Source organism: Cephus cinctus, unplaced genomic scaffold, assembly GCF_000341935.2.
Source record: "Cephus cinctus unplaced genomic scaffold, Ccin1 Ccin1_scaffold0265, whole genome shotgun sequence".
In the NCBI taxonomy this organism is placed as follows: Eukaryota; Metazoa; Arthropoda; class Insecta; order Hymenoptera; family Cephidae; genus Cephus; species Cephus cinctus.
This window is the reverse complement of record NW_014332976.1, coordinates 125,077-145,394: the sequence shown is the minus strand read 5'-3', so window position 1 is coordinate 145,394 and position 20,318 is coordinate 125,077. Positions and strand designations below refer to the sequence as shown.

At 39.4% G+C, this 20,318-nt stretch overlaps 1 protein-coding gene across 16 annotated transcripts in view; it reads left to right on the top strand.

Moving 5' to 3' along the window:
- The window catches only part of LOC107265960 (disks large 1 tumor suppressor protein), a 167,760-nt gene that overhangs the window by 24,887 nt on the left and 122,555 nt on the right, over positions 1-20,318 (top strand). For 9 of the 16 annotated variants that reach the window (XM_015735939.2, XM_015735937.2, XM_015735935.2 and 6 more), the window contains exons 3-4: positions 5,707-5,808; positions 14,992-15,165. The exons of 2 other annotated variants lie outside the window; for them this stretch is intronic. In XM_015735939.2, the coding sequence (XP_015591425.1) occupies positions 5,707-5,808; positions 14,992-15,165 (276 nt within the window). Of the gene's footprint in view, positions 1-5,706; positions 5,809-7,464; positions 7,493-12,053; positions 12,387-13,268; positions 13,622-14,991; positions 15,166-20,318 lie in introns of those variants that run through there. 5 more of the 16 variants (XM_025083228.1, XM_025083229.1, XM_015735949.2 and 2 more) reach the window with 4 other exon arrangements.

The following is a 20,318-nucleotide window of genomic DNA, read 5'->3' as shown; positions in this document are numbered from 1 at the left end:
CTGCCGAACGCGTCGAGTCTCGTGTTGCAACGGCTGCCACCACGTTACGTAGCCGACATCCACGAAGGCTCAAGTCCTAGTAAGTTTACGAGCATCCCCGCGCGAAACGTGCCAAACTTAGGCAGATTTGTTTCTCTTTGAAGTCTTGAAACTCCGACGGGTTAACCTTTGGGTTTTACGTTTAGCCGATAGAGTCCATTATGTCTGGACGACGATAACTTATTGTAATCCCAATTTGGCACCTCACGTAATCCAACTCGTGTTAGATCCGTTTAAATTGCATCGTATCAGCAATATACTAAGTATACAATGCAATTTAGATGCATCGTCGGATTCTAACCATAGGGAATTTCTGTTTGAACGCGATTCCAATGACTTCTGATCAACGTACAGATATAGCGTACTGTACTCCGTGAAAATGGCTAGGAATCCGTGAGAACGCTCGGGTGGATTGCCCAGTGAATTTGCGAGTAGACACTTTTCGCAGTGACGTTCCCAGCCGGGGTTAAGCGTAATGGAGTCGATACATAGAGAAAGGAGACACAGACGATAGCATCGGATAGTGGACGCGGGATAAAGAGAGAAAGTAGTTTTCAGCGTAGCCAAGCTCGAATAATTTATCGTAATGCGAGAAAAGGGGTTGAAAATCCCAGGGGCGTAATATGGAAGGCTCTATAACTACGTTCCTTGAAAATACGAGCGTTTAAGCTCTAGTTTGTTCTATGGGCATGCGAATGGGAGGTACTGGAGTGTAACGTGGATCCTCGTCCGAACGCAAGCACTTTAGAACGGAATCGTCCCAGTGAATTTCTATCGGGCAAGTGATAACGTTAATGGGCCTGACAATGTGTTATGCAATTTACATCGCACGGCAAATAGCAATGCTATAGAAGCTTCGGCCTCATATCGTTCTATCTACGTTAAGTTGCGACATATTGACACGCGCTGATTATACGCTAAAATAATAAACACCATCAGTCATCAGCAGAACTAATTGCTTCGGGAGCTTGATGCAGTGAGTCGGTCTCTTTATACACTGCATTACTACCGAACGTTAGTACATAAACAAGATCATTGTTGGGCGTGCAACCTCGTCGCACTACAAAGATACCATATACATTCACCCCAAAGCTCTGATAAAAGAATGATCCGATCGATATTTTTCCGCATAGCACAGAGAGAGAGAGAGAGAGAGAGGGGGAGGGAGAGTCTTTGTGACAAAGGCTGCGCAAGTATCCTCGAGTAATATTCGGAAGTGTTCACAGGGCCAGCACGAGACCCGCTAGATAACCTAACCTAACCTAGGCTGACATAACCTAAATGCTCTACTGGCCTTTGAGAGCAGTTACTATGCATCATAGGCCATAGCGTCACAATGCACTTAGCCCGCGTGGCTGCAGCAGCCCTCTTTGCCCAAGTGAACGTGTGCGGAATCCTTTCGGCTACCAGGTCCTGCCCACAAAAGGATTCTACGCTAGATTTGGGGTATCATATGCGCCTGCCAACTTGTGATAGCTGCTTTAGCGATATGACGCAATGGACAGCAGTGTCACGCTCTCAGCCTAAACCTCTTGCATAAGCTGTATTCACGTACCGTCGGGCTCAGCTGTCAGGTCAATAAGGCCTACAGCTTGCATAAACGCTGAAGCTACTATGGAGACGTTAACAAAGTTCGTGTTAGTCGTTATCCTTGATGTTGTAATAAGGATATCCTGGCATTGAAGAGGACCGATGATATCTCGAGTATCTCGCGTTTACGTTGGCCTATTTCGTTTTATGCCATCATATCGTAAGTCTATAAGAATTATGATGTAGTTTACAGTAAATTTGATGAGTGCCGTAGCGTAGTGAAATCGTGTTATCAGAATGGAATAAATATGAATTATATGACTCGAATACCGCTAATGTGTATTGCTAACAAAAGTCGCATCCAATCATCTTGCATGATCGGGTTCCCGTTGTACAAATGAAATTGGTAATCGTAAATAGAATTATTGTTTCGGCTATGTTCAATTGAATCAGATTATGCTGAGTAACTGTAATCCAGTTCGTTCCTCGTTCAACCTGTACAGCAACAATAATTCCCACGTACACTGCATGTTGATTTTTGGGATAACTTCGTGCGTCTGATTCTCTGGTCACGAAAAAATTCATCATACCTCATGAAATTAAAATTCGATTGGATAACACGTTCGTCATCCAATTTTCCATGCGGGTTAACGAGAACGTAGACTCTCTTTTTTTTTTGTTCCTTGGACTTGCCACGCGTGCGATCTGTCTATATGCGTGAATAGTGTTGACGGTGCTTCAGCACCAATGCCCTGTATCTGGTTCGTTAACTCTGTATACAGTCAAGTATGCTGAATACAAATCGAAAAATAGTATCTTCTAATTGTAGGATTCTAAACTTTAGGTGCCTCGCCATATCAGTGTGGTAGATGAAAAAAACAATAATGGACAAGCCTAGACTGCTCATCCTAGGCTTATAGAATCGACTGTCTCGGTGTATATGCGTGTGGATGGATGAACATGAGAGAGATGTACGAGCCAGTAATGGACACGATGCTGTAAAGATCGGACGAATAAAAACGGAAACCTCAAAGATACGAGAACAGTGATTTCGCGCCTTACCTATATATACCCATGTAAAAATCCTACATAATTATATCGAAAATCAGATTAATTCTATCTGCCAAAAGTACAAACTGCCTTACGTATAATTCACAAGATCAGAAAGTAAGGCGACAGGTACAAAATCCATTGAATGTGCGCAGCTTAATAGAAGCTGGCATAAATATCAGACTCTAATACGCCAGCAGCAAGCAGCTGGCGGCTGATAATAAGGTCGTTATGTCGTTAGTATACGTAGGTAGGTAGATATATCGCGATGTTCCAGCATGTTGCTCTCGCATCCCAATGCTTAAGCATAATAATTCGTAGGAGCAATGGAGCCCAACAATTGTTTCATTTTATATAAAATTTCTACAGGTCGCGTTGTAATTAAGATTTTGCGACAATTTTATTTTTTCCAACGATTCGTTTCGTTCCTGAAATTTTTATCCTTATAAATGCCTAGACGCGCCCTATACAGGGTAGATTAGTACGTTAAGGTAAGACCAAGACTCGAATTGATTTCAACCCCCTTTAGCTTCTAACTCGGAGGAAGTTTTATACGCATACTTTTCTCCTCCAATGGAACCACGTAGAGGAAATCCGTGTACCCCTCTTTCATTCTTCATCTCTTCTTTTTACTTCTCTCCTTATATATTTTCGTTACAGCCGATCCCATCCTTCTACCCTCATCGTCTCACCCGGTACTGTTTTCCCTGGCTAACCCTCAATAACAGCTACGATCATTCTTCACTCTCCGTCATTTCTTTTGGTCTCATCCTGTGGGCATACCGGCTGAACGACTCGAGAGATAGGAAAGGTTACTTAGCCGGATTTTAAATCACGTGGCGACCCCGTTTCCAGAAATCCACGCAATCCGCATTGACATGAATTTGAAAGCAAAGTTAATGTCCTTAGGGTGTATACGTTCTCCATTGAGAATGACGGCAGCTCACTCGAAAGTTCACCGAGAGATTCGTCTCGAGATCGCGTGTCACCTGACTCTTTCAACGGGAGTCACGTTCACGAAATCAGAACCTTGCTCACCGGCGATGCACGTTCTTTCCGGTTGAACTCAAATCCTCGTATAGACAGAACGAACTAGTGTGCTCCTCTCAATCTTGGACGAGATCTCACAGCATCCCTAGGCACGTGCAGTACCTACCTACACCCCTTAGATTCTAGAATAACAGTTACACAAGGCTCAAGGTATCGGACTCCTTTTCAATTCCCTTTGTCTTTTCTCCGTTCCGTGTGGAAGAGAGTTATTTTCTGGCACGTGAAACCTGTACTGATCTATAATAAATACGTAGCTCAATGTATACTTGTTCTCTCGGATAGTTCGAACAATTTCAGTTCGACCGAACACTCGAGCGTATAGGCACTCGAAAACTTTTCTGACCTATCTTACCTAATAACCTTTGATACAGATTGGACGTGGTTTCACCCTACGTCACTCTCTCTTGGAATCTCACTCATTCTCATCCATTCTCTCTTCGTGTCTCTGTCCTGCTCTCTCTCTTGGTATCAAGCTCTTCCACAGTGGTAGAGTCTGAAGTGTGGAGCAGCGGGGAACACCGCCACTCAGTTTTCAAGTTATCGATCTGGATATACGCTCATTGCTCCAGGGAATGGGGTACGTGCTCTGGCGTCGCAATGCTGCCAACCGCAAGGAAGTGTCTGTATCCGAAGCCACAGTCATTCCCGAGACACGATCGTCGATACGACGCGCACTTTGCACACCTGCCACGGCCAGCACTGGCTAAAAACAAAATTGAGTTTCACAGACTCTTGAAACCTCATTCTTGAGACTGGGTTTGCATTCGATCGTGCGATCTCTGAAAACAGTCTCTCTGACTTTATTGTGCGTATAGGCATATATAGATGGGATTTACGTATACAGATATATACTCATCCAACAGCAGAATATACCCTCGACGATAATAATCTACTTTCGCCTGCTTGTTATACTCTGAACGAATTTATCCATTCCTTACCACTCGCCCCTTTGGTTTGTACGTTCATGGCTGATCTACCCTCCTGTAACATTCTAACGTGCTGAAGGGTGAATCGGTTGAGAATTTAAGATATTTGCTATAGGGGAGCGTTTGCGTATTACGGCGAATGCGGCACTGGCGATCGAGTGGAATATAGTATAAGGTGACGATAAAAGAAGCTGAGTCCGAAAGTACCGTGTTTATGTTGGGGATGATAAAAGAGAGCATGGATGGTGCGTCTTGTATCGTATGGTCGTAAAGTTGAATAATTCGGGAAGTTTTCGTTACACCGTTTTATATCGTCGTTTTCTTTGGTCTTATCTTGTGAAATTTGCTACACGCGTGTATAACGTTATTCAATGGGGAATTCACCGTAATAAATATACTTCGCAGTCTTTTATTGAGTTTATTTAGGAGTGTTGCATCACCTGAAGATTGCTTCAATAGTGACATTAAACGAACTGGCTAACTTCACTTTGGTACAATACTCTTGAAGGATATTGCATAGGTATATGTCCAACTATTTTATTCCATTGAATTTTTACAGATTTAGCCAATAACTGCTAACTGATTTTTTAAATATTTTTTTTCCACAGGATTTATACGTCTATTATATGGACTGTAAAATTATTTACTTCTGGTCTGATAGGTCCTTACGGAAGAATAGTCAATCACGGATGGTTACAGATTTAAAAAATATATATATTTGTTATTTTAGGTTTATTCGAAATTAGTGATTAATTTAATTGCACGATAGCTGTCCAAACTGTATAATGTATTTTGTCTAAAAGATATAGAAAAAATTGATGCTCAAAATTATTACGTTAATCTAGAAAATATTTTCATATTCCTTCTCTCGGACTATATTACGGGTTTACATAAAAGTGGAGGCTGCATTTATAAATGTGTTATCCCTGGAAATATCCGACGTTGCGTTCTGGAATGTGGATTAAGGATATTTTTCTCTGGAACTGGTGGTCCAGAGGGTAACTGACATCAGAGTAGAAATGAAATGAATGGCTTATGAGCTGACAGGAGCACACTGCTACGTTCTTTCAAGCGGTCGTCGAGCTGCTTTCTGATGATGTGATCATTTCAGGGTGGTCCAGCTTCCGTCTTCCCGTTGACCCAGACACTGTTGAACCTTTACGACCGCAGGTCGGCCAGCCCTGACGTTCCTGGCCGTCTAGATCTCACTCAGGTTCGTAATCGAAAACTAAATCGTGTGCTAAATTTTTACAGTTTCCCATTCACATTGATTTTCTATTAAATGCAGGTTCCTGTCGCTCCTCAATAATCGTACTTCTATTAATGAGATCATCGTTCATAGAATTATTTGGTCCACTTTGAGTTTTATGGTTATACCTGCCACTTCTATGGGGCTTTATCTTAATACGTGTTTATGATAAACTCGCACGATATTCATACGTGGTATGCTAGTTTGTTATTTATTTTCTTTCTTCTATTTTTATCCATATTATTATTTACGAATGATGGGAATCTGCGTTTATAAATTGTTTGGAACATCAATTGGCATGCGCGTTGATTTGAATTATGCATCAGTAAAAAAAAAGTTTTTTTTTTAATGAGAATTTTACTGGACAGGAATGAAGGTAGTTGCAGAATTATGAGCTCATTAAATAATATCAATCAGTTCGCGAAAAGTCAATCGAGTTGCAGAGTTCTTCTTAAATTCCTTACTTACCGACTCCGAGCAGAAGGTTTTCGGAGTCTCGACATTTTAGCAAGAGGGTTCGTCATATGCTGCGAAACTTTACCTACCTCCTCACTGTACTTGTGCGCATCACTTTGTCGGTAACTTATCCTACGTCGAATACTTGCCGCTTAATTCCAATAGTGCAAAGGGTTTACCCAGTATACAAAAAAGTTATTCATATACGAACGTCTGTTATCCAACGATATAGGTACATACTGTATACGTGACAATAATTACAAAATTCGGCTTTTATTGCTTGTGCACATTTGCAGCCTATCGGCAGACATGCCTCATATTTATTTGAACTTCAAAGAGTGGGTAAAAAAATTCTGAAAAATTGCAATTGGAAGCTATTGCAAAAATAGGCCATGTTAATATCGCTCTTCAGTCAAATAAAACATTCATAAAAAATTTCATGAGAAGCATTCGAATATAAATTCCTCTCTGTTCTTGTGGAATTCGTTTATAGTTGTAAATTGACGTTATCGACGAAAAATATAATATTATTTTATCAGGCTATAGAATAGGAATTAACCATGGGCGTTTGGGCTCTTCGTACTAATATTGCGTTAACGTGCTCATTGGTTCGTTCAATCAACGCTGCATTCATCGTTCCATGTTAAATGCAGAGAATGATTTAGGGATGCGATGCATCGCACGTGGTGCACCCAGCGAGGGTTAAAGATCTAACTAGATTGGTACTGGAAACAGGGGTGGAAAAGCGGTTGCCATGGTTACCCAGCGGCTACGCAGTATGCTGTATCTTTTGACGAAGGACATCGCCAGTATTCGCGGTTCGGTTGCGACGGCAAAAAATACCTTCCTCTTAAGAATCCACATCGACGAAAACATTTCTTCGATACCAGTGTAAAATCACGTTTCAATCTATCGTGCGTTATACGAATTACAGTTTTCTTCTTGCACTATTATACGTCCTTGACGCGAGTGTGTACTCTGAATGCAAACGACTGTCAAGTAAAAGTATACAAGGTGTTGCGGCGAATATTCGAAGCCCAGTGTAAAAATGTCTAATTAAAAATTTCTCTTAAAAAAATGTTCGGTTTTAAAGTGTCATTCTTAACTGTTGCATTGAATTCTTTTAAATGCTGTCATTAAATTAATTCATAAATATTCAAATTACATGCTATCACACAAATGATTGTTCAAAGTAGGTCACGGTGTCAGTATCCTTTACTGACGTTACAAATCAAATGATGATATACAGTAACGTTCAATTGAAGTGCAACACTTGAATTTTTTTACATTTCTGTGAAAGTATTACAGATTTCGAAAAACCAAAGACATATTTTTTAGGAAATTTTCTTGCCGTTCGAGTGGTAAAGGTTTTATCCCGATCGGATGCAAAATGGCCGAATGGCAGGGATTGGAGTGAAAAAGTGCATTTTGGAACTTTTTGAAAAATTCGAGATCTAGTAGTTCCGGAAGGAAATTTATATTTCTAATTAGGTCACGAGAGAGAGCATCCTTCGGCATTAAAAAAACATCCCCATTGAACCCCTGTAGGATCACTCTAGGGGGAGTTACACCCCCTTGAAATGAAAACACTTAAATGGCCATAACTTTCGAACGCGCCGGCCAATCTGGTCCAGTTTCTGCATGATATCATCTTTAATGATACTGCAGATTCTCACAAAATTATTGTTCTCGGAGATGATCCCGTGACGGAGATCTCGAGATTTCGCAAGCGCGCCCGAAGCTTCCCCGCCATTTTTAATTAGGAAAGCAATGAAATAGAAGTTTCATTTTTATCCACGTTGTAGCTGAGACTTCAACGATTAAAACGCGCTTTTAAACATCCAAATACGAGTACGCTAAGGGGTGTAATTATCCGTTTGAAAAAACGCCTAAATTTTGCGAGTTTCGCTCAACGTGGATAAAAATGAAACTTCTATTTCATCGCTTTCCTAATGAAAAATAGCGGGGAAGCTTCGGGTGCGCTTGCGAAATCTCGAGATCTCCGTCACGGGATCATCTCCGAGAACAATAATTTTGTGAGAATCTGCAGTATCATTAAAGATGATATCATGCAGAAACTGGACCAGATTGGCCGGCGCGTTCGGAAGTTATGGCCATTTAAGTGTTTTCACTTCAAGGGGGTGTAACTCCCCCTAGAGTGATCCTACAGGGATTCAATGGGGATGTTTTTTTAATGCCGAAGGATGCTCTCTCTCTCGTGCCCTAATTAGAAATATAAATTTCCGTCCGGAACTACTAGATCTCGAATTTTTCAAAAAGTTCCAAAATGCACTTTTTCACTCCAACCCCTGCCATTCGGCCATTTTGCATCCGATCGGGATAAAACCTTTACCACTCGAACGGGAAGGAAATTTCTTAAAAAGTATGTCTTTGGTTTTTCTGTCATACTTTGTCTGTCATACTTTCACAGAAATGTAAAAAAATTCAAGTGTTGCACTTCAATTGGACATTACTGTATTTATCACCCTCTATAAATTCTTGGTACATTGAACGAAAAGTGTTGCTTTGTTAACTATAAAAAAAGGTGTCAGGATTCTGAGATTTAGACATTATTTGCGGTATATATATTGCATTACGTATACATTGGATTCATCGGAAAATGATAAGGTTAACGCAAAGACGACTAATGCCGAGTCCAGAAGAGCTGAATCAACATTCGTCCGGGTTAAGTCGGGGTCCACTGAGTTCGTGTTAGCGTCAACTATAAGCTCGTTAAGAGAGAGGGTTGAAATCGATCGGTCCCTCGGCAAACTACATAATTGCACTCTCAGCTGAGTCTGACACCGACATCCCCTTTCGTGCTCTCATCATAGGCAACCTTTAAGTAAAGCAAAAAGCTTAGCTGCTGCCTCGTCACGTAAATCTGAGAGAAGTGGATATACACGTGGTACCATCGATGCCAAAATGTTTCGCCTTGACAGCAGAATACCAGATGAAAGATAACTCGTGTCTAGGAAGCAGAAGTTGAATAAATCCTTGTTAGCTATTCGCTGAGTTGTCCATAGAAAATTCTCGTGCGCGTTAGCAGCTTTGAAATAAGGTCATTGTTGGTTTTTGAAAAAGATAACGGAGATAAGCTATTAGGTGATACACAATATTATAATATTATTTAAAAATTTATCAACTTCGAGATATAGTCGCCGCATTTTATTCTGAGAATAATTTCAAAATTCTCCCTCGCTTTTGTCCGTGGGAAATTAGAAGTCAGTGCTCTCTCAAACGAAACAGTAATCAGCCAGGGTGGCATGTGGGCACATATATGTGTGTAAATGACGCGTATGGTATATGTACGAAGAAAAATTTAGAGGCAACGAAATGTCTACTGTAGTATCACCCTTGATGCAGCTTCGCCATCCCATCCACCTTTTCCCTCTTTCATTTTCCTTTCCCTTTTTTTTTTCCTTTCTCACATCCTTCCTGTGGTCTCCAGCGAGGCAGAGTCAGACAAGAGCACAATGCTTTGATATGTTCCCCACACACGTTCTGACCTTTTTTCGACTTCTTTATATTTTGCAAAAAAAAAGGATCTCTGTGCGCCTTACTATTCCCCTTGCGGAAGATGATGATTCGTTTCGACACAAATTCAACTTCATTCAACTGATAAGCTCATTAAATAATGTAACTTAAAAGGGTTGTGACAACGTAGATATCTCATCTTTTGTACGGTGGCTGCGTGTATTCATGGTGCCGTGAATAACGCGAGAACATTTATTTTCATTGTTGAGTTGAAAAACGGTTATCGCGAAGCTCGTACGAGTATTAGAATCTCTAGAGAAGCTGGGAGCAGGTCAAAAGGATCCCAAGACCAACGAGCCGTGTCGTGGGTCAAATTTTCATGATGAAAGCCTTTCGGAACTAAATTCCTTGGGCAGGGTGTGGATCTTCAAAGTTCCTGGTTTCTATAGAGGGACACCCGTCGATATGCTTTGACGTTGCGTGACGCATTCTTAAAGTTCTGAGAGAAGCCAGATATTTTCACATTAGCGGATCCATCGAGGAAATTGAAATGCCAATGGCAGTGTACACTGCGTAGTGTACAAATCGGTAAACTCAAATATGTGCAGACAATTGGGGCTTATCATTGAAAATGCGGTTTAGGATACGCTCTGGCTATTACGAATGAATGCGCAAACAAATGGTAATGCATTCCATTTGATTTCGTCGAGCAAATTGCTACCACTTTCAGGAAGAAAGCTGTTACGGGGATACTTTGTTTGGTTAATCGGCAAGTTACGGGGCGAGGGACTTCTGTCTAAACAAATAGGACGAGACATTGTCTCTCGCTTGGAAATTATGACAATTGTACGAGTACTTGAGAAAATATTTTGAAAAGTAATTATCTTCTTTTTGAAATGTGAGATAATGCCATCTTGCTATTTGAATATTAGGTTCATAAATAAATAATTTAACATAGTCCCATTTATATTCCGTCGGTCCAGTTTTATTTCATTTACTATTGGATTATTGTATCACGTTACTTTTATTTACGGACAGTCGAATAGTTATTTCCCTATTTTCTCAGTCACACCCTTTAGAAAATTCTCACTGCGCAGATGCTGTACATACACAGGAGATTTTACCACACGAGTCGTGAAAAAGAGGGTGCTATTATGGGGAAAAAAAAGAGTAGTGAATGCCCGGCATGAAAGCTCTGGAACGTTTATCGAAAATCGTCGCTCCGAAAAAACTCGCTGCTATCAGGCACATGAAATGGGATAACTGATGACCGCGGACCCACCCAATGACGTATTTTGACATGACTCGACAAGGACTGCGAAAAAAGTGACGCAGGGCGACGCAGTAAAGAACAAGCTAATGTAGCTAATGAAAAACAACGGTGATATTTTTTTCTACTGTCCATATGTAGTTTCGTTATCGAATAATATTTTTTTTTTTTTTTAATAACTTCGGATAATTGCTGAAACAAGGATGAAATTATCAATGGATGATTATGCAGAAAAATCACAAGCATCGTTTACAAAAAAAAAAAAAAAAAATCATGATAAATTTGTACTCGACAGAAAATCCTTACCCTTCGAGCCCAATATATTTAACAGTTACAAAAACTTATCGATCCAGCATATATATAATATATATTATATACACATCAACGTTAGTCGCTGAGTATCAGTTCGCTTGGATTAAGCTCATCCTTCACGAATTTCATCAAAGCCCAGTTAAGCCCACCCTTGTGTCACGCAAGTACGAAGACAATTTTATTACCAATCCTCAGTCTTTTTTTTCTCTCATCGTGCAACAACTAGATAGGTACCTGCATATACCTTCTCGCAGGCGTAGAGAATCTCAGGCTGTAGACAATGCGGAAGAAAAAATTCAATTCGACCAGCCTACCAAAGAGGGACTTCCCCATGTAAAGAACATAAGCCGTCCCGAAATAAAATACGGAATACAAAGTGTCTTTCTTAAATTAAAATAATCGGCCAAAGAGAAAATTAATTATTCTGCAGAATGACTTTAACCAAGGTACAGAATGGCGATTCCGGTAGTCCGTTAACGTGAGATTTAGTAAGGCGAGCTTAATCAAAGCGGGGGCGTTGGGCGTCGGAATTAGACGACGGCTCAGTGGAAGCGCCGCGACGTTGATACTGACACAACTCCGGCAGTCTCTAGGACGCCGGCCGTCTCCTCGTTCTCTCGGCAAGACGACGCTCCCGTGATTTCTAAGCTCTTGTGCTTGCGACACATCAACACGTGCGCAGCTTCGCCCCGTTCCTCGTTTCCTGGTTCTGGTCAAGGTGTATTTCTATTTTGTGAATGAGTCGCGTCCGAGAGCTTTAGTCAAACCCGAACTACTAGCTTCGGCGAAATAGTTGTAATTCCAAGGTCTCTCGTAGTGTAACTGCGTGGAGGAGACGTCACTAATTTTATATTTACGATACAACGTTGAAACTTAGTGTCAATGTGAAAACTTGTGTAGAATCATGGTACAGAAATGTTTAGTACAGTGCGGCAAGTAACTTAAAATCTTACCAATCGAGTGTATCCGTATCCCAGTATAAAGATCAGAAACTAATATTATGATTAGGGATCGTGTAATTAAGCTAGTAATTATATCTTTCATTAATTTTATATTAGATCTTCTACGTGGAATTTTATAAAAATTCTACGAGACTACAGGATATAATTTCTTTCAGTGCTCAGAAACGTATTTACGTACAGTATATTTGCAATGTTGGAATTTTTTAAACTAATGGTTTTAATCTTTTTTTTTTAAGGTCATATTATATTTGAACCTGGTATAAAATTATGTTTCTGGGCAAAACGCGTATGGTCCGTTTCCTTTATTTATGAGCGGTTTCTTGAAAACACTTCACTCCCAGTATTTGGTATTCTTAGCGCACGAGATGTAAACTGTAAGTAACTAAGACTCGTTCGCGCAACAAATGCTGTAAAGTTATATGAGAAAACCAGTTTACACGTCCCTTTTTCTTAACGATGACTTACCCCGTGGAGTCAGTCTCGCGAACGAAATTTGACGTCACGTTAACGTCAATCGACGTTAACAGTAACGTACGAAAGTATATGTCTAACGTTTTCTATAACACGTTGTAGGTGAAATGAGCAAAGTTACACGAGAGCAGCTATCGGTCTACCAATTAAAATTTTAAAAAATTGTTAATTACCAATAGAACATTTTTCTTGAAATTTTCGAAATTTAATGCGTGTTAGAAAGTTTTGTATATAAATTTCGATCCAGAATCATAACACGTACATATACTATTTCCATCATACGTAGGTTGGCGGAGTTATAGGATTCATAACAATGCAATATTTTATAAAGCTGACGAAATACTGCGCAGTCTGCAGTGCCATTCGCGATTCAATTAAATCACTGAAACGAAACGAACTGTAATGAATAGTTCGGTGTTCTGTGGTTAGTTTGTTGGTGTAATGTAGTTTAGTAGTGAATGTACCTCGGTTTTCAGATATCGAAATTATTACGTCGTAGCCCCTTGTCACCCATTAGAACAATTGAAAGAGGAAATTTTCATAAGCACAAAAATAATCAGTTAAGCAATAATCAAAAGCAGTGATCGGTGAATAAAAATCTTCGTTCTCAATCGTAATCACAATGATCGATTGGGTATCGATAGTGCGTCACTCGCGTCGAAGATTCAGTAATTACATGTATGCTGTACCAAGCAAAGTGCGAAAGCGTAGAAGAAGAAAACGTTATGGACACTCACCAGCACCTTTTACCGGACAGAGTAGTAATATCGGTACGCACCGTCACGTGACATCCGGGGATCCACAATTATGTGGTTGTTGTTGGAACAACGTAAGTTTGGAAATAAATTTATTTAATTAAAATTAATTAAAATATCGTTCATTCTACTATGATTATACGGATGGCTTCGTCTGATGATGTATTTTAAGTTTAAAAAAAATTAAAGGTGACTAATCAAAATCGAAGCTTTCCTGTGATTATTTGCACAGAGCATTAGATTATTGCGCGGGTTAGAAAGTTCTGGAAATGACGTTAAGGGTTGATAGTTGGAAACTCTATCGCATTAATCGACCTAAGGGACGCTGCCTGCAATGGACACGTATCCAGTTGTAATTAGCTAGAATCCTAATTAATTTACCTGAAGCACTAATCAATAACATTATTCTCCATGTCAGTATTCATATTGTTAGATTGTCAGATTTCATTATTGTTACGTCATTACGCGTGAAATATGAATTTCAACCATAAGTTAACACTAAATCTACCAACACTTCTCGTATACCTGTTCCTCGCTCTTCGAAAACGGTCAATTTCACCGGTTTGGTGTTAAACTATAATCATAAGATTTTTTAAACTGGTCTAAAGTTATCGCGAATATAGTTATACCTGTTCGTTGATAGAAATTTGATTAATTGCCCGACCTTTACTTAGAAATTGATCTTTAAGAAGAGGAAGTTGTTTGTTTATTTATACCGTGCAATTTATAGGTGACCAATAGGGTTTTCTTCTCTTGGCTCAGCATACAAGATTTATACTTCTTTATTCACAACGTAATTTCTTTTTCGATTCTTCTCTTCACTTCGTTACTGTAGTATGTATAATTTTATTGTACAGAGACATTACTTTTTATAGAATCGTAAAAAAAAAAAACACTTTTACCGGTATGAAAGCTGTGACAGATGCAATAGTAACTGGGCTTGAAATCCAAACTGAATTCAATCGCTGCTACATCAATGGATGTTTGGGTATTATTGGGATAGCGCAATTCACACGTCAATATATTCTCACAATTGGAAGCCCTGCGTGAAGACGATAAATCCAGGGTTTTATGCGATTAACCTCGTGACTCTGCTTGGGCTATATGTACATATATAGGTAGACAGGAGACAGAAACCTACCGCGTGTTAGTTGTGCGTCAACACTCAGCCATGTTTTCCGCTGGTTTTAGGTTGTGATAGAAAATACGTACAAAGCCTTGAATTCTTTTCTGACATGATATTCCTCAACTTACCTACTTGTGATATGCTACACGCGATTAATTTTTCCAAAGATCCGTCGCCTATAATTAATTCAACGTCTAATTCCAATGAAATTTAGTGAAGATTGCACGAAGAAGATGGTTTGATTCAATTTTTCCACGGGACTGACTATTAGATTTGGTATAATAATTTTTCAATCTTTTTACTCATTTATCTTTACAGAAGACGAGGTATGGTGGCGGAGGTGTTGAAGAACAATTACCACCACCACCATCGCCACCCCAATTAAAAGAAGCTAGCCAGCTGGATGGTGTTCCAAGACCAAATTCCGTTGATCGAATTCTTCATCCCGACGGTACACAGCACATTTTAGCAAGTCACGAATCACTCAAGAAGGTAAATTATTAATTTGATTATGTTCACATCCAAGCTTTTCATTATTTTCACTATTTGTCATAGGCATTTAACCCCGTGGTTACTCAAGTATAAAATCTAAATCATTGATAAATACATAATCGACATAATTAAATTATTAATCATATTCAAATGAGCGTATTTATAGTACGGTACACGTACTATAACTATGCTGTGGATTCCGTGCGCATGCTCCGTTCATCTGTGCTCATCGCCATCTAGAAGTTCTAGTTGGGAGTAGTGCGAGCTTCGAAGGTCGATAAAGCTCACGGGCTATCGTAAGGATACCGACGCGATGCTCACTGGGTCGGTACTTCGACAGCTTGCAAGCTCACCGAGAATCCATCGACTCTCTGGAGCTCGTTTACTTATCCACTGATATGGGAAAACTCTATTGATACGATTGCCAACAGTGAAATATCAATATTACGTCTTATTGTAGTATCGTACTCTGGATAACCAGTAGTACTCTATATACCAATGGTACAATAATGTTTCTATTTCTGACGTCATACTGCAACCCTCCGCCAGCGGGTAGCTTCTCGTTTTCAAAATTGCCCGCATGGTGGCAATACCTGAGCATAACGGTAAGTTCGCTCGCCTCGTTATCGAGCTGCCATTTGTAACACGTGTACAAACAGTTCGCCCGCGACTTTGCGACTTGTCGCCAACCGAACGCGACACCCGCGCAAATATCGTATAAAAAACAAAATAGAGGTACCTGAGTGATCGTGCAGTGTGCAGTAAGTGTCTTAGGGATGGTCATCGCTTTTCGTGAAGAGTGAGCTGCTGCAAAACATGTGTTTAAATCGTTAACTACGTAGACCAAAACTCTACCATATTGATTTACCAAAATGTCTTATGTTCCGAATGACATGTCATGTAAATACGGTTTACATCGCTGACGGCTCTATGTGATAAACCGATCCATATAATATGGATGTATTGGCGCTGTAATTTCTTTGTTTTACAAAGTTACGTAGTCCTTACACTAACTTTTTAAATACGTCGTTATATAAATGACCATGAAAAAATTGAGTACCAGTGCAGTGACGATTCTTTTTTTTTTAATGTATGCAGCGTCAGTCACTGCATGGATCGTTCTGTGGCTACGTGTGCATACGTATCGTGACCAATTGATCGGACCAGATCGTTATTATCCTTGTTAAGTTCCTGAGCCCTGTGTTATTGATATTTCACTAAGTACAGTCAAAATACGCGATGTTGCTTTTCAAGGAAACTCTTGTACTTATGATATCGACTTATTAGTTCGTACTATATGCGTCCAAGTACTGAGCACCACTGGCTTAAATGTCGTGTGCCTTGCCTGTTGAGTCGATATGACACACCGTCCCCTATGTGACTGTTGTAATATGTATGAGGTGTATTATGACAAAATCATGCCACTCTAACGATTAACGTGGATAATAGGAAGTATATTAGCTGTATACAAAGATGATTGGTGTCCGACATTATCTTCCTATCTGTTCTTTGAAAATGTTTTCTAACAACGTTTGGTATTTTTTTTTTAAATAATCTTAGCACGTTTTTTTAGTCGCAATTAGAAATACAATTTCCCGTTTCTGACTTGCTCTAAATGTACCAGTCAAGTTTCACTAGGAATATATGAGATACCTATGTTAAATAAGGTCTCTGTTGTCAAAACTTGGAACACTGTGAATTCAACATGAGGCTTCGGGCATCGTTCAAGGCGATTTCTATTGAATGGGTGAAGATGATGAGGGTCCTGGACCAGAGTAAGGTCTTAGCCAGGGAATGGGTCTGGAAGGATAAGCTAGATGAGGGTTGAGCACAATCGAATACACTTAAAGTCGTGATGAAGAGCCTCGGTGACCTAGACCGACCTAGATCTACACTTGCTTCCGTATCTGTTGCCTCTAAGTATAACTAACCCGTGCCAATAGCCACAAAAGAAACTAAACATTCCTACATGTACCGCAAGATACACTTATTTGTATCCTCGTTGGTTAAAGTTATCTTATGCATTAGACATTTCCTTGATATTTCATGGCACTTTGGATGTTGTCGATCTACCTAGGATTTATCGTAACGTTTCCGTAATAAAGCCATATAAGCTCTTTAGGGAAGCTCTTGTTTTTTTTTCAACGTAGAAACTTGTGAGATCGTCTTCAGGAGATTCTGTATCCAGCGAGTTCGGATAATTTAAGTTTTATTTTTTTTTTTTTAAAGGATTTCGCTAAATTTTTATTCATGAACGTAAAACCGTGAAAGATGGCACGATCTGTTTTCAAAGTACTGTCATATTTTTTTTTTGATGGTTTTCAAGGTTAAATGACCTGTCTTAAGGTACGATAACATCCTGTGAGTAATCAATCAACGGGACCGTATCCTTTCAACTTACGTCAATTTTTCAGTGAGAACAGCCTGACGGAGGGCGAATACAAAGGAGCTGAGAGAGCTTTCATAAGTTTGAAAACCTCCATCGAGATTGGAATAGAATGCTGGAAACTTTCTTGAAGGAACTCTCGTGCATGTCGTTCTTATAGATATATCGCGAAGAAAGAATTTCGATGGCTTGCAAAATCGAACGATTTGCATCTTGCGCAATCGTTACTTTCTCAAACAGAAAACTTGTGAAATTTCCACGTGGCTGGAATGCGCGATGCATTCAAGTTTCATAATTTGCTCGCGTGTTCGTACATTTGTTCAATTAAGACTGTCCTACCGTAATGCTATAGTCACTTGTATAATTGCGTCAGATAATGCGGTATCGCCTAACAATTTAGTTTTACGGCAGTCATTAATTCTCCCTGGTTGAATTATTTTCCGCTATGCGCTGTATTGCTATGTATGCAACTTGCATAGTCTAACCTGTACCAACCAATCGGAACAAACACGATGTATGCTGTTGTCACGTGATAAATGCAATTTGTTATACTTCAAAATATAAATTGCTCATTAATGCGCATTGTGTGTCTTGATTGAGTCGCAATAATTAAAAACTAAAAAAAAAAGTAATATATAATTTTGTTTATTGTCAATGCTTTTACGATTTTATTCGCGTTTCTTTTGTCATAGTAGAAAAATATATATGAATTACGACAGTGATCGTGAAATTACGTGAAAATCTTAATAATACTATTACTGCAAGTGCCTCATGCCTGAAGCCGAACACACAATAAGATCAATCACTATGTTTGGCTTCGGGATTTGTGCAGTCAGCTTGTAAACAACGTCTTATCGTTTAACGTAACATGGATCGCTCTTGTTAGTTTTAACATATTTTATAAATTTTTAAAATGACTTTGATCATTTTTTCAACTATCAAAATCAAGTATTTGTTACGTGAAAATATTCATATTAAAGTTCTGACGTCATTAACATCATTATGACTGATGGCCCTTCACTGAAAATAGTGTAGATATACCGAGCCACGTTATTCACCTAGGGTGTGAATGCATATTCAAAATTCTCATTAGTCGAATGAAATTACTTTAATCTCCAAGAGTTTTTTTTTTCACTGTCATTACGCGGTAGGAAAAACCGAGAAAGATGATTATAACGCCCAGTCGTGTTATCTTTGTGGAAAATATATTCTCGATAAAAATCCAATTTCCCAAGTAACATTAGCTTACTTCTAATCAGGTAACTTGATCACGAGCATATAAGAATGCATTCCTGAAATAATGGAATGTTTGTTTTATTATAAAAAAAAAAAAAAATGAAAAAACTATAGTAATTTTTTCCCAATTTCGCCACAATACACGTATTCAGTGTATTCGTTATACGTAAAAACCTCATTCGTTCCATAAATTTCATTAAAAGTTACTAACAGCAGATTCGTCTTAACTATACGTAGGTAAATGTATAATCATTAATCAACTAGTAACGATGCACATGAATATGACGTCTCTAGAGTGACCAATGTTTTCACACACAACCGCGCGATATCCAATAGCAGCGGTCGACTTGTCAAATGCCACGAGACACAATAGAGTATTGTGCACAAGCACGCTGAAGGCGCTTTTAATTAAAACCCGCTTGCAGCTTTTTATTCGCTGCATTCGTGGCCCATTCTGTAATATAGCTGCTAGGTGTGGATAAGTTACTATCGCGAGCGAGCAAAAGCCAGCTATCTAGTTACGGGAACGAACGAGCGATATTGAGCAAACGTATAACTCGCATAAACGACAAAGAGTATCTATTGAAATATAAATATCTCTTTGATAGGAATATTTTTTTCATTCGTCCTTCCGATACTCTCTCACGCGATTACTATGCAATTCACATAGGCAATAGGCAAAGGAGTATATCGAATAAAATTTTTATCCAAGATCTCACAGACGTCTGCTAGAGCCACTTATACAGATTTTCAAATTTAGAGCAAACAATTCGAGGCACTCGGCCTTAGGAAATCGACTCGTAAACGATATTGTACGCGGACTAGAATAGCTCGAAGCATCCATTCAATATGCTGCTTGGAATAGTTCCATTTCAGGATTCAGCGTCAAGTTTGAGGTTTCAGCTGAATGCTAGGTTTGCAATACCCTGTCAATAACACTTGGATTATATCTATTATACCTAGAGAATCGCTATATAAATTGACTCGATAGGAACTCCATTCGGTAACATGTAATTGCATCAATTTACTAACACCTGAGTAATAATAAAAAAACATTAAAATATCACTAACTATTTCCATACTCCTCCCTTAATCTTGCAATTAGTATATTAGGCGCGTAATTCAAATACTCATAGAACCTGGAGAATTTTTTATTAAATCTTCGTCTCGAAGAACAATATAACATATATACGTAGTATATGCCACCTATTATATCTAGCTGATAATAAGAAAACCGCATTGCCGTCATTGGCGCATTGCGCGTAGAAGAATCCGCAAGCGATCAGATGTATACGCTCGCTTTATTCGACAGAACCGTTGTTCTCTTCAAGGTGAATATCCAACAAGCCACTCTTGCGAATTGGAACGAATTGGAGGGGTGAATATTGGTGAGGTGGCAGTACGGTGCACCGCGAACTTCTGAGGGTAGCAGCTCTGCTCTCCCTAGCACTGCGAGATACTCAGAGAAGTGGGTAGTTTTCACGAGGTGGCAGCGCAGTGCGCCTCGCCTTTCGTCCTGAGCATCCCCCCC